This window comes from Sminthopsis crassicaudata, chromosome 4 (assembly GCF_048593235.1).
Source record: "Sminthopsis crassicaudata isolate SCR6 chromosome 4, ASM4859323v1, whole genome shotgun sequence".
NCBI classification, from domain to species: Eukaryota; Metazoa; Chordata; class Mammalia; order Dasyuromorphia; family Dasyuridae; genus Sminthopsis; species Sminthopsis crassicaudata.
The window spans coordinates 130,732,409-130,748,071 of record NC_133620.1 but is presented as its reverse complement, the minus strand read 5'-3'; the positions used below and the strand labels follow the sequence as shown (position 1 = coordinate 130,748,071).

At 34.9% G+C, this 15,663-nt stretch overlaps 1 protein-coding gene across 1 annotated transcript in view; it reads right to left on the bottom strand.

Moving 5' to 3' along the window:
• PRKN (parkin RBR E3 ubiquitin protein ligase) overlaps positions 1–15,663 on the bottom strand; it is a 1,861,641-nt gene that overhangs the window by 34,344 nt on the left and 1,811,634 nt on the right. The window contains 1 exon segment of the mRNA XM_074309364.1: positions 3,320–3,403. Coding sequence (XP_074165465.1) covers positions 3,320–3,403 — 84 coding nt within the window.

Sequence of the window (15,663 nt, the reverse complement as noted above, 5' to 3'; positions counted from 1 at the left end):
CATGAAGATGACAAAAGTGCCTGAGCATCAGGATAGGGATCGATTCTTGGGGGAAAAGTTCTTTATTTAAAAAAATACTTGTGTAAACTCCATTTCTTCTTTGAGGGCTCCTTTTCTTCTGGTGACTTGTAGAAGATTGAGTGGTAGGCATAGGGGTGTGGGGGTTAGGAGGACAGCACACAGATTTTCTTCTCTCTTTCCCGTTTCCCTCCTCCAGCAGCATAGATGGATTGGTGAGCTGAATCCTTAGATACGAATCTTCTGCCATATAATTTCCTTCTGTGAGAATAGGACAGCAACTAGAGATTCTAAGAAATGGTTATTTCTAGTTTTGCTGCCTACCTCATGAGTACAAAAGATATTTAGTTCTTAAACCAGGTATAATCTACCTTTGGGAGCTGATTTCTATAAAACAAACTGCTTGGAGGAGAAGACTGCTCACTGCTAAGAGCATCCTGCAGCCCAGCTAGCCAGGAGGTACTGATCTTACAAGTTGTTCTGGTGTGTAGATCCCAGGTAAATATGAAGTATTTGTTGAGCAATCCCACAGAGTTGTCTTTACCTTCCAAGGGGAGTGTGATGAGCACAATGGGCAATTTGAGATGTTTTGTTTTCTGTACGTAATTCATGCCTGTGAGTCTTTTGCATCCTAAGTATTTCCTGTGGTGCAGGAACCAGGGGTTTCCTTGATCATCACTGTTACATATTAATCTGAATTCTGATGTCTCTTAGTGTTTTCTTTCATATCATTGCATGAATTATATGAATGGGTCTCTTGGTTCTGCTTTTTTTTTTTTTTTAATGATTTGAATTAGTTCACATGGTTTTCCAGGTCTCTTTACTTTTTGTACATGTCATTTCTTTCTTTCTTAATTTTTTAAAAAAATAGCATTATATTTTTCCAATCACATATAAAGATAACTTTTATCATTCATTTTTGAAGATTTTGAGTTCCAAATTTTTCCTTCCCTCTTTTAACTCTCCCCTCCTCAACAGAGTAAGCAATCTGATACATATGCAATCACTCAAAATCTTTGAAACATATTTCCTATATGTCATTTCTTACAGTACAACTCTTTTCCATTACCTTCATATGCCATGTAAATTCTAAGCTCAATTAATATTGCACTGAGATTCTGGGGACAATTTGTATAAAAGATGATCTCTTTGTCTTTGACCTCCTTGAAAGTGTATGACTAAGAGTAGTATTATTGAGATAAATGTTATTGCTTTTTTTGAATGATTCCAAATAATTTCCCATAATTCTCCTTCTCGTCCTCCTTCCTTTTCATAGCCTTTTTTGTCTTCATTATCATCTTTTTCTTTGTCTTCATCTTTATCTTCTTTTTAAAACATTTTTTCTTCCTGTAATTATATAAGTATCTTTTGATCTTATGATGAGGGGAAGAAGAGGAGGAAGGCTGAATCTGACATTCAGAACTACTAATAAAAAAAAAAAGAAGAGGATTTTTCTCCCTTTTCGGTTTTTAAGATAACAAATGTTTTCCAGCAGAGGGAGTTTAAGTATGCCTTTCATGAATGAAGCATGCTAGCTGGAAATTTTTGGCATGAATGTGACCCATTTGTCATGAAAAGCCTTCTGAAAACACTAACAGCAGCACTAGGAAATTACAGATGTCTTTTGAAGTCCTGAGTGATTTTTGTACCAGACTTTGGTAGGGAAGTTGATGAATCAGAAATCCACTGAACTTGTGATATTTAATTTCACAGAAAGCCATAGGATAGGGCCCCTAGAAGCCAACTTTCTTGACCCAAATAGTGGAAGTCTCAAATTTGTGAGCAGTTGTTTGTAAGTTGCTTCCTGGATCCTTTACCCTTGATAGATATATGGTCAGTTTTCTTAGTATGAACCTTGTTTGGAAACTTTCTTCGCTTCCTATTTAGATTAAAGACAATGGCAGATGGTTCTAAAGTTGAAGTGCTGTGATTATGTGGCCACAACTATATCAATCCCCTCAATTTACAGAAGAAAAACCTGAGGCCCAAGGAAGGTTAACAATTTTGTTGAGGAGTTCACAGAGCTAAGATTTAAACTAAGATGCTCTGACTACAAATCTAAACTTCTTTTTCTTATATCGAGTTGGGTTTACTTAAGAAAAATATTTTTCCATAATTAAAAATAATTAGGAAATGCAAATGCATTTTCAGTTCCATAAGTCTTGCTTTTTATTATGAGTTTCAATCAACACTTTCATTATCTAAAAGTATTAATCAAGATAAGAAGGTCTTTGTTAATAAACTAACAAGAAGTGCAATTTATAAATTTCTCAAGTGTTCATCCTTTTTACAGACTTTCTCTGTCATTCACAAGCATGAATAATTTTTGTCAGAGTCTAAGGAAAGGATATTCTTATGAAACTGGAACCAGAGTTTAAATTACTTTAATTCAGTGAGTCTCAAACTAATTCTCTTTTCTTCCCCTACTCCACTTATCCCCTTCTTCTCTCCAGACTTCTGCCCTATCTCCTAGTGTCCAATAGTCTTTTTCCCTATGCTCCCCAAACAAATAAAATTCTATAGGTTGTTTTATACCACTGTAGGTTATCTTGTAGCATTAGAATACAAAACAGCTGATTCTGATTTTGTAACTTCTTGCCATTGCTGGAATGGGGAGGGATTCCTGGGGAAGACTGAGTAGGAAGAGACCAATACAAGCCATTCATGTAGCTTCTAGTTGTTCCTAACCGTCATCAAACAATTATTTTGGACTTGGTATCTCCAATGATTTGCTAACACTCCTACTACAGTTAGCCAGGCTTTTGAAGCCTGCTTGAGAATATTAATATAAGATAATCAATCCTCTTTCTGAGAACTGCAATCTAACCAACATTACTATTCCTGGAAATCACATAACAATTAATTGCCCAAAACTCCAATCACCATCCCAATGACCTCTAATATCCAAAACACTTCTTTTTAGCTATCACTCCTTTTTCTGTGTGTTTTTCCTTCATTAAAATGTAAGATATTTGAGGCAGGGACTCTGTTGCTTGCCTGTATCTGTTTCAGGGATCAGTATTTAGTAAGTACTTAAGTACCTAAAATACTTAAAAACTAAGCAAGTAAGTCTCTAAACAATTAAATACTAAATACTGGATACAAAGTACTTAATAAATTCTAAGGACTTAATAATGCTTTTAAATTTAACATGTACTTAAGTACCTAGACACTTAATACTAAATATTTAATACCTTAACACTAAGGAACTATTTAAGTATTTAAAGTAAAATACTAAGTACTTAATAATGCTTTTAAATTTTTTCATTCATTCATTCATTCATTCATTCATTCAGTATACCTGGGCTGATGATCCTGAAGCTTCAAAGAAGGTGCTGCATTCCCCTTCATGGTACTCTTCTTTACAATCACGGCAGAAGACAAACTGAAATATAATATATACCTTTATTAGAGAGATGCTTGGTGTTTGTCTTGGGTTATAAGACTTGTCAATTTATTGTCCTCCTGCTACCACCACAATGGATACTCTTCTAGACACTATGTTAGATACAAGTCACTCTTCTAGATACTATTTTATTCCAGATTTATTCTTTGGCAGTGAAGCCAAGTGGAAAGTCTACAGTCTCTGGAGTAAACTGACTTGGGTTCGAATCTCATCTCTGCCATTTGCCTCCCCATGTGACCTTAGACAAATCTCTCAATCTCTTTTGGTCTTAGTTTCCTCACCTACAAAATGGGAGGGCTGGACTATATGCCCCTTGGATCTTTACTAGCTCTGGATCTATGATTCTAGGATTCCAAGTAAACTATATTTTGTTGTTGTTCAATTATTTTTTCAGTCACATCTGACTATTCATGAACCCATTTGGGATTTTCTTGGTAAAGATACTGAAGTGTTTTGTCATTTCCTTCTCCAGCTCATTTGAACAATGAGGAAACTGAGGCAAACAGGGTTAATGACTTGTCTGGGTCACTTAGCCAAGAGATATGAGACAGAATTTGAATCCCGGCTTCCTGACACCAGGGCCAGTTTTCTAGTTACCATGCTACATGGTCTCTTAACAGAGTCAAGCATAAATAAGTGGAAAATAAGCAAAGACCAAGAAGTCACTTGGCCAAAGTTGTTTGGCTAGTTAGTGGCAGAGCTGGGACAATGATCACACCTAAAAAACATTCTCATATAAGGGGGAATCTGGATCTCTCCGGGAAATACTTTATTAGCTGGGTTTTATAGGTATGACTAGTAAAAGAACTGGAAATGTGTTTTTTTTGTTTTTTTTTTGTTTTTTTTGAATAGCATTTTATTCTTTCCAATTACATGTAAAGACAGATTTTAATATTCTTTAAAAAAAAACCCAAAAAAAACTTGAGTTCTAAATTTTCTTCCTTCCTTTTTTTCCCTCTCCCCTCCCTAAGATACTAAGGAGATATAGGTTTCATATATATATATATATATATATATATATATCATATATATTTATTTATTTTTATTATATTATTTATGTTTATATATATTTATATATTATATATATATATAAATATATATATATATATATATGTATATATATATATGTATATATAATATATATATATATATATAAACACTGGAAATGAATTTAGCTACTTTGGCAACCATTTCCTGTTGGTGATAGCTACCATCTGATCATCTGGGCTCCGCAACTTAACTAGAAGATAGACTTAATAACTCAGGGAAAAGAAAAGGTTCAGACACAGAGACTTTTGGGTTTTGTTCCCATTACACATAGTAGAGCAGGGAGCTTCTGTGGATTTGGCTAAGTCACAATTACTCTTGAAATCATCCTTGGAAATTAATATACAATCCTTAGAAAAACTGAATATAAGGAACAAATAGAAATATGGAAAAAATTTGTATGAAATGATGCATGGTAATTTGGAGGAAATACAATGACCAACATTGGTTTATGAGCCCATATAATGAAACATCCTTTTTTTCTTTTCAAGGAAGTAGGACATGTCAATCCAGAAAGTTTGCTGTCTCTGCAAGACAAGGTTACTGTATTGTTTGTCTTAGTTAACGTGATTTTGTTAAGAGTTATTTAATACTAGGGTATAAGAGTGAGGAGTTATATCTTGAAATCACTGTGATGTCAAAATAAAAGCATCTTAAAATTGTCTTAAAAAAAAAAGAAACAACTTGAAAACAAAACAAAAGCAGAAATAAATATAAACATAACACTAGCTTGCTCAACTGTGGAAAGAATAAACATATATATATATATATATATATATATGGGCTAGGACTTTTTCTCCTGCCACACAATAATAAGAATTATTAGGATAATTATAATAGCTAGCATTTAGATAATATCTTCCATGAACTAGCCATTATGCTTAATGCTTTACAAATATTATTTTAATTCAATACAGTTTTATGAAGGATCTACTACATGCCAGGAAGTGTACTAAGTGCTGGGAATACAAAAAGAGGCAAAAGATAGACCTTGTTTTCAAAGAGCTTGCAATCTAATGGAGATCCTCACAATAACCAACATGAATATATTTTTGCATTTTCCCAAAAAGACTCTTGGAGCTGGAAATGATTGAATACCTGAGAAGCAGTCATAAAGCTTGTGAGACTCAGAGACTCCCTTGGGATCTCATTATTCCACTCATGGATAGTTTTAATTGTTAGGAAGTTTTCCCTTAAATCAAGCCCAATTTGCTACTCTGCAACCCCAAACATTCTTGCTAGTTTTCAATGTAAACCTTTCATGTGAAAGGCCTACCAATACTCAGACAGCCAGAATGTGCCTTCCTTCTCCACTTCCTTCTCCATGTCATTAACTGATCCTGCTCAGGAATGATCTCAGGGCTCAGAAACGCTTCAGTTTATGGGTGTTCTTCCTTTTAAAGTAATGGCTAGAACTGAACACATTGCTCCAGATGTGGTCCCACTTAGTTTCTTCTTAAAAATCAGATTCGAAAATCCATCCAGTCTCTCTGTGTACTAAGCACAGAGAAGAGAGATAAGATTTTGTTCTGGAGGCAAATGCCACTTTAGCAGACATAGAAAATCAATGGGGGCAGTAGACTCCAAGACGGAGTGGGGCTCTGCCATTGTGTGGCCTAAGGCAATTCAATTAATCTCTCTGGCCTTCACTTTCCTTAATTTTATATATACATACATAAAAAGGTTGGACTAAATGACTCATGTCTGGAATACATTTTCTTCCCTTCTTAGAATCCCCCTGCTTCATTCCGGGCTTAGTTCATGTGCAAGGGTCCATGATAAACTGTCCATGAACTATTTAGTTGTGGATGCTTCCTTCTTCCTCACACTAGCAAATATTTGTGTAATCCCTCAGGAAGAACGGAAGCTCTTTGAAAACAGGGCCTTTTTATTTTGTTTTGTATCTATAGCCTTAGGACTTAGCACATTTAATTAATTATTATTGAATGGAATTGGATCAAATAATCAACAAGCATTTATTGATAGTAATAATTACTTATAATTTACTATGCATGAGGCACTGTGTTAAACTTGGGAAATACAAAGGCAAAAATCCTTGACCTCAAGGAGTTTACATTCTAATGGGGAGATAATGTTACCATGTACAAGTATATTAATAATACAGGCAAAATGATTACAAGGCAGTTTGGGATGGAGTGTGATTGACAGCAGGGGTGGGGAAGAGTGTGAATTGGGGAAGGCTTCAAATTAAAGGTGGTATCTTCTAGCTTTAATATTCTAGGATCATTTTGTGGAGAGAAAATATTTATATTTGTGTATTCTCAGGTGTAAAATGGGGATAATAGCACTAACCTCAGAGGGTTAATGTGAGGACCAGTTAGACAGGCAATCAATAATCATTTATTAAGTCATTAGAAGAGGCCTAGTAAACAAAAGTGCTGGACGTGGAGAAATGAAGAATTGGCTTCAAATCCAGCCTCATATACTTAATCATGATAGCTAGACTTTATGTAGTGGCTATTATGTGCTAGGTACTGTGCTAAGCACTTTACAAATGCTTACAACAGCCTTGAGAGGTAGGTACTAGCCCCATTTTACAATTGAGGGAATGAAGCAGAGATTAAATGATTTGCCCAGAGTCATAAAACCAGAAAATATCTGAGGCTGGATTGAATTTAGGTCTTCCTCACACCTGAAATCCAACAGGCCATGTGACCTTAAGCAAGTCATTTGATCTGTTTGATTGTTTCCTCATATGTAAAATGGGGATAATAATAATAATAATAGCACCTACCTTCCAGAAGTGTTGTAAAGATCCAATGAGAAAACTTTTTTTTGCTCTGCAAACTTGAAACCACTATATAAATGTTATTGATTTTCATTATTGCTGTTGTTATTGTTGTTATTTTATTATATTCCAGGCATTATGCTAAAAACTTGGAATACAAAGAAAGTCAAAAACTGTCGTGATTTCAAGTAGTTCTCATTCAAATAGGAAACACAGACATGGAGAAATTATCTCCTTCCCTTCCCCTCTCCTTCCTCTCCCTCTCTTCCTCCCCCTCTCCTATCCCTTTCTTCTTTTCCTCTCTTCTTCTCTCTTTCCTTCTCTTCCTCTCTCTCCCTCCCTCCCTCTCCCCCTCCTCCTCTCTCTCCCTCTCTCCTTTTTCTTCCTCTCTCTCCTTCCCTCCCTTCTTCCCTTTCTCTCTCTCCATCCCTCCCTCTCCCCTGTCCTCCTCTTTCTCTCTCTCCCTCTCTCCCTCCCTGTCTCCCTCTCCCTTTCTGTCTATCTGTCTTTGTCTCTGTTTCTGTCTCTTTCATGCTCCACAAACACACATATACCACTTTATAAAGCTAAAAATAATGGTATTTCTTTTTCTTTGATAGTTTGTTTTTTAACTTAGTCAGATCTGAGTCCTAGTGAGGAAATTCCCTTTATTAATGCACTTGTTCTACAATTTATAGTCTTGGAAATTTGCCTGGGAGCACTGAAAGGTTAAGTGATTTGTCCAGTGTTACCCAGAACGTTTCTGTCACAGGTAGGCCTTAAAATTTCTTCTGACACTGAGCTTAGCTCTTTATTTACAAGGCTTTATCTACCTGTGATTACCTATGTAATATTAGCTATTATTATCATTATTATTCCATATTGTCTTTCCTTTTGACATTTAATGGAGTTAGATTTTGACATATTTGAAGGGATATAAAGATTTAGATTGTGAAATTGCGATTTCACATCCTCACCTCCAACCCATTCCCCACAGGCCATCACTACCAGGACACTGATCTCTGGCCACTCTCTTCCCTGAGCATTCTGTCTGAGCTCCACTTTCCTAGCTAAGTTCCAGGTAAGTCCCTTGAAGGCATTCTAGGTACGAGCCTTACAGATAATGTGTGAGTTTCTACAAAGCCTTCATCAGGCTTTCATATACCATCATCTTTTTAATGAATGTGGACAGTATATTTCAAATCACCGAGAATAACTCTGTAGGTGATTTCACACGGCTGCTTTCGATGGAAGAAAGTCTGATTTGTTGATATGACAGAGAAAACTCTTCACATCTTATTAGCTAGTGGATGAGATATAAAATCAGTTTCATGGTAGAAGAACACTCTGGAGGTTGATCAGTTTGTCAGAATAAATAGGCCTTCTCTGACACAAATACATTAAATTTCCTTTTGTACTAGTACTATGGAGAATGGACTATAAGGAAATAACACAAAAAGATGTGCCCTAACAAAATTATAGCCACAGCTATACCTAGCACATAGTAAATGCCTAATCAATTCTTCCTTCTTCTATTTTTTATTCATCCATCTTTTTACCTGTTGCTTAACTGATCAATCATTATTGATCATATGGTCTATCTCTCTGAAGCTCCAATAGTCAAACTATTATTGTAACTCTATAGTTAAGCTATTTTAGTGACTTAACATGAACCTATTTATTATTTTACCTTCTACAAAAAAATCATCTATTACAACTGATATTGCAAACTTATTAAAACTGAGTTAATTCATTAAGTACACATTTTTAAATTAAAGATCCCCATGTTGTTTTATGAATATACCAATTTTTAATAGTATTTAGGCTATCATTACCCTAATTTACAATCATATAAAGATGAAGATCTAATGATGACCAAGTTATTACTAATTTTTCAAGCAGTATTCATATTTTATAGGCAGCCAGGTGGCATAGTAGATAGAGCACTGGGCTTGGAATCAGAATCTCCATGGGTTCAAATCTGGCCTCAGACACATACTAGCTGTGTGACCTTGAGTGAGTCACTTACTCCTATTTGCCTCAGTTTCCTCATCTGCAAAATGAGTTAGAGAAGGGAATAGAAAACCACTCCAGTGTCTTTGCCATAAAAATTGTAAAATGGGTCAGAGAGCCAGAAACGACTTACTAACAACCACTTTCATATTTCATTATCATTTTGTTTTATGAATCTGCTTTTAGGGCTAATGAAAACTTTGAATTAGTTAAACTTAAATAATACAAATGACATGAGTGCTATATACTAAACCCATGTTTCACATTTTTTTCCCCAACTTTTTCTCCTGTGTTTCAGGATTAGATTTCAAAAGTTTCTGAGTGAGAAATTAGTCCCTCCCCCTCTCCACCCATCTACAGATACACAATATCTGTACCCATAAGCTATGCATTATTCTGAATGTAAAAAGTCTTCAATGGAAATTGATCCCATCTATAACTTGGCCACATTGTACATCAATTAAAAACTGAATTTATGTCTACAAATATAAAACAATTCTTAGTGAATTTAGCAAGTAGGACCATATTTGGAGTTGTGCTATAAAAGGTAATCTTTTTTGAATGTAGAAGTGGAAGGGACATTTAATCCAGTCTCTTTATTTTGCCAATGGGGAAACTGAGGCCCAAAGAACCTGTGACATATCCAGAAGCATGTGACAAAGTAGGATTTGAAGCTGGATCCTTTGACTCCACATCCCATGTACTTTTCAACACTCTTAAGTTAGACCCTGTGTATTGGAGATGTGAAAATACTGAATGAAATGAGTCCTTGCTAAGTAGTGGAAATCTACTTTTGTGGGTGTATTTAGGACAGAAAGGAATGTTGACACTAAATTCTTGTTCATATTAACTATCATCAGCAATAGCATTATGTCAGGAAATTCATGGAAACCATTTATATGATGTGTGTGCCCAGTATAGGGACCTTGAATATAAAAAGGCTTGAAAACTGCTTGTTAAATTAAATGAGCTTGTATTCACAAGTGAGCTTTGCTTTGTGCCATCTAAAACTTCACCAATCTATTCGGATGACTAATTATGGCTCCTATTTATTTAGCTTGTGACTAATATTTTTTTCTTTTTTTAATTAAAATTTTCTTATTATAAAATTAATAAATGCTAATAATTTGCCAAACAATGGTTTGGGAAGAGAGAGACAATAAACAAACATGAATATCTCAATAAACAGGGATAAATAGAAGTGATGACTGTATATGAAACTTATGTTTCTGTTTTGAAACAGTTTAAGTGTTTATTAAATTTAACATGAATTAGTAAAACTGCTCTGCTTGCTTGTGCTCCTTTGTGTTCCTTTTTTTTTTTTTATTTCTATTTTCTTCTGGATTTTAAAAAAATGTTTCCAATTACAGCCTCTATCATATCCTCCAATAGAAACTTTCCTTTATAACTAAGAAGTCTAAGAAAACCAAACAAATAATTGGCCATATATGAAAATGTATGCCTTATCCGGTATTTCCAGTCCATTTCTTCTTTGCCAGGAGGTGGGAAACAAACATCATCATAATTTTCTGAAGTTGTGATAGTCATTGCATTTAGCAGAGTTCTGAAGTCTTCAAAATTTGTTTTCTTTACATTATTATAATCAAAATGTAAATTGTAATCCTGGTTTTATTCTCTTCACTCTGCATACAAGTCTTCTGATGTCTGATATTTATGACAATTTTGAATTGCTTTAAATAAATGACCACATTTGATATTTCAGACAACCATGTAAAGTGAATAATTCAGAGATTATTATTCTCATTTTACAGACAGGGAACTAAGATCCAGAGCCATTGCTAGTGACCTGCCAAAGTCATTACATGAACTCAATTTTTTTGACTCAAAAACCAGTGCTCTTTCTGCTATTTTGCGCTATGTCTCTTGTTCATTTAATATCACCCAGAAAGGGTATTTTTATTGGAATTAATGAATGAATAAAGCCTTTATTGAACACATACCAGGACTGTGCTAAGTGATGAGGATGCAGATCAAAGAGACAGTCCCTCACTAATATATTGTTGATGGAGTTGTGAACTGATCCAACCATTCTGGAAAGCAATTTGGAACTCTTCCCAAATGGCTATCAAGCTGTGCAAACCCTTTGATCCAGAAGTATCCCAAAACGATCATAAATAAGGGAAAAAGACCCACATGTGCAAAAATGTCTGTAGCAGCCTTTTTTTTGTGGTAGCAAGAAACTGGAAACTGAGTGAGGGGAATGGTTGAATAAGTACATGAATGTTATAGAATATTGTTGTTCTATAAGAAACAATTGGCAGGATGATTTCAGAGAGGCCTGGAGAGACTTACATGAACTGATACTGCCTGAAGTGAGTAGAACCAAAAGAACATTGTACACAGCAATAACGAGATTATGTGATGATCAACCGTGATCAATGAGGTGATTCAGGCCAATTCCAATAGACTTGAGATGGAGAGAACCATCTGCATCCAGAAAAAGGACTATTGGGACTAAATATGGATCAGAACAGAGTATTTTCACCTTTTTTTGTTGTTGCTTGCTCGCTTTTTGTTTTCTTTCTCATTTTTTTCCTTTTTGATCTGATTTTTCTTGTACAGCATGATAGATGTGGAAATATATACAGAAGAATTGTTTATATTTAATCTATACTGGATTGCTTATTGTCTGGGGGATGAGGGTATGGGGAAGAAAAGGAGAAAATTTTGGAACATAAGGTTTTGCAAAGATGAATGTTGAAAACTATCTTTCCCTGCATTTTGAAAATAAAAAGCTATTATTTAAAAAAATAAATATCCAGCTAAACAAACAAACAAACAACCCCTCTTCCCCCCCAAGAGACAGTCCAGGATCTTAAGGAATTTACATTTTAGTGGGGGAGATAATACCTGTGAGGGGGAGGGATATCAGAGGGAAAGGCCCTATGGGGTGCAGTGATAAAGGAGATGGTAATGTTTCTTCTTCAATGTCATTTCCACTGATGAAATCATCTTCATTTCTCATGTTGAATCATTTTACTCTTGACAACTCAGTAATCATTTCAGTTGCTGATTCAAAGTCATTTCTGCCATCCTATGTAGACTCTGTGAACATTGGGCTTTCTAACACAGAAGTGGCAAAATGGGGCAAAGTAAACTATAGGCTAAGATGGAGCTACAGGTTACAGGAAAAAAAGATTTGTCTCTCACCATCTTTCACTCTTATGTACTTTCCAGGAATCAATTATGGGGGAAAAAAAGCTAGGATTGTCTATGTGTGGCTTAAATATTCCCTCAAGATATTTATAAACATTCATATGGTCATGCAGACTGACATTCTCATGAACACATGTTCTGGTGTGTTCTTTTGTGAGCCCTTAGTTAGTTTGTATTTTTGTTTAATTAGCATCTGTCTGTCTCTCCAAACCAATGTGTGGCAAATCCAAATGGAATTTAAAGAAACATGGAATGGTGTTCTATCTTGGGAAATAAAAAAAAAAACAAAAACCCAATCACTTCCAATGTGAAATGAAGAATCAAGTAATCACTGAGTAGTGTAAGTTAGGAAGCAAACAGAATCAACAAGTTATGCTCTCTAAAAATGATGTTTTTGATCTTTAGAAGTAATTCATGAGATGGGAGATTTGGAGCTGAAAAATACCTTAGAAGCAATGCAATGCAACCCATTCTATTTACAGATGAGAAAAATGAGATTAGAGATGAAAAATGGTTTGCCCAAGAGCACAGAGGTTCGAGATGGGATTAGAATCCAAATCTCTTATTCTAAATCCAGGTTTGATGTTTCCCTAATACTATCTCTACTGAAAGTAAGAGTTCCTTTATATTGATGTTTTCTTTGTTATGCCAGCATATATTATGACAGCATTTCATTAGGTTTCATTTATGTTTATTTTAGGAGCTTCTAAAAGTCTGTTTAAGGAACGGGATAAAATCAAATAACATCTTAAGACCCCTAAGAATGGTCATGGGAAACATTAAAAGGATAGATACTTTTACAGTGCTTTGGGGAAAAAGGCAATATGTTTTGTCAAACACACAGCTTTCCAGAAGATGGCAGCAATGATATATGAGATTCATCTCTACTCTATTAAAAATAGCTAAAGCTCAATGTGGGCAATAGCATCTCATATATTCAAGATTAGTTCTGACATTACAGTCCCACTGAAATGAAATGGTATTCTAATTCACTGAAACAAATCTTGAAAAGTAGAAAGTGTGAGGTTCATATTTCAAATATACAACATCTACTTTGGACTTCTTCAATGAATGTGCCATATACTGCATACTAACATATGAGGGAAATCTGTGAATCAGATAAGATAAATAGGAATCATAGAGAAATGAGCCCTGCTCTCAGTCTATGTTGATTGTAAGGAAGGTAAAATAAAACCTAGAACTCCATAGTCAGGACTGTTTAAGTTTTCTTTTTAGTCCTGTTGTCTTGAAAACTGCCTTATTTTTTCTTGGGTATGAGCATTCTATCCAGATCCTGGACATGATTTCTTTCTAACCTTTCTGTGAAAGGCTTCATAGGGGATATGGATTAACTTGAATTTAGGGAATTCCCTCTTTACTTCTTATCTCATTAAGTATAATTATCATTTTAAGGTTATGTAGAGAATGAATATATAACTTGTTTACTTTATGGATGCACTTATTTAATCTATATATTCCATAACATCTGCTTCAGGGTGGTGATTGTCTATCAAATGAGATAATATTGGCAAAGTGATGGCACAGAGTAGACATTTAATACATAATTGTTCTTTCCTTCTCCTCCCACTGCCTTTTCCCTGCTAGATGATAAACTTCTAAGGAGCAAAGACCATTCAGTTTGCTTTGGACAATATCCACTATGGGAACACACTCTGAGAAAAGGTTAAATACTTTCGATTATGTTGATTATGGTGGTGGCTAGTTAGCAACTCAGTCTATGAGACTATTGCCAAAGGTACTTACTTTAATCTTAATTAGAGTGACTTTTAAAAAAACCTTTATTTATAAATGTTCATATATTTTAAGAGTTTAGAAAATGAACCTCCAATCAAGCATTTCATTTTCATCAAAATATTCTTCAAATAAATCACACAATCATAGAATTTGAAAGTTGGAAGGAACCTTATTTTCAAGTGAGTCCAAACCACACATGAAAGGAATCCTCATTCTCACATATCTGGCAAGGAATTGGGTTGTTTAGCTATTTCCTGAGGACTTCCAAGGAAGGGGAATATCTATCTCTTTAGGATACCCATTCCACTTTTGGAAAGTTATAATTATTAGGAAGTGGTATCATTAATGACATTAATAGAAATAGAAAAGTTATAGGATGAAAAGCAAGTTTATAAGAAATTATTTCATAGAATCTTAGAGTAAATTTAGGCCCAAATCTGTCTCTTCTCTATTTCACTTTCCTGTTCTGGGCTCTACCCTCTGGGATTAAATAAAGTAAGTTTACTATCTCTTGATGAAATTAAAACTATTTCCACTCATTTGAAAGAGTGTTCCAAATCACTATTGATCAGAGAAATGCAAATTAAGACAACTCTGAGATACCACTACACACCTGTCAGATTGGCTAAGATGACAGGAACAAATAACGATGAATGTTGGAGGGGATGTGGGAAAACTGGGACACTGATGCATTGTTGGTGGAGCTGTGAAAGAATCCAGCCATTCTGGAGAGCAATCTGGAATTATGCCCAAAAAGTTATCAAAATGTGCATACCCTTTGATCCAGCAGTGCTACTCCTGGGCTTATATCCCAAGGAAATACTAAAGAGGGGAAAGGGACCTGCAGGTGCCAAAATGTTTGTGGCAGCTCTTTTTGTTGTAGCTAGAACCTGGAAAATGAATGGATGTCCATCAATTGGAGAATGGTTGGGTAAATTATGGTATATGAAGGTTATGGAATATTATTGTTCTGTAAGAAATGACCAACAGGAGGAATACAGAGAGGCTTGGAGAGACTTAAATCAACTGATGCTGAGTGAAACGAGCAGAACCAGAAGATCATTATACACTTCAACAATGATACTGTACGAGGATGTATTCTGATGGAAGTGGATATCTTCAACATAGAGAAGAGCTAATCCAATTCCAATTGATCAATGATGGACAGAATCAGCTACATCCAGAGAAGGAACACTGGGAAATGAGTGTAAATTGTGAGCATTTTTTTTGTTTTTCTTCCCAGATTATTTTTACCTTCTGAATACAATTCTTCCTTTGCAACAACAACAACAAAATTCGGTTCTGCACATATATGTTGTACCTAGGATATACTATAAGATATTTAATATGTATGGGAATGCTTGCCATCTAGGGGAGGATGTGGAGGGAAGGAGGGGAAAAATTCAGAACAGAAGGCAGTACAAGGGATAATGTAAAAAAAAAATTACCTATGCATTTGTACTGTCAAAAAAATGTTATAATTATAAAATTACTTTTAAAAAAGAAAAAAAAAAGTTTA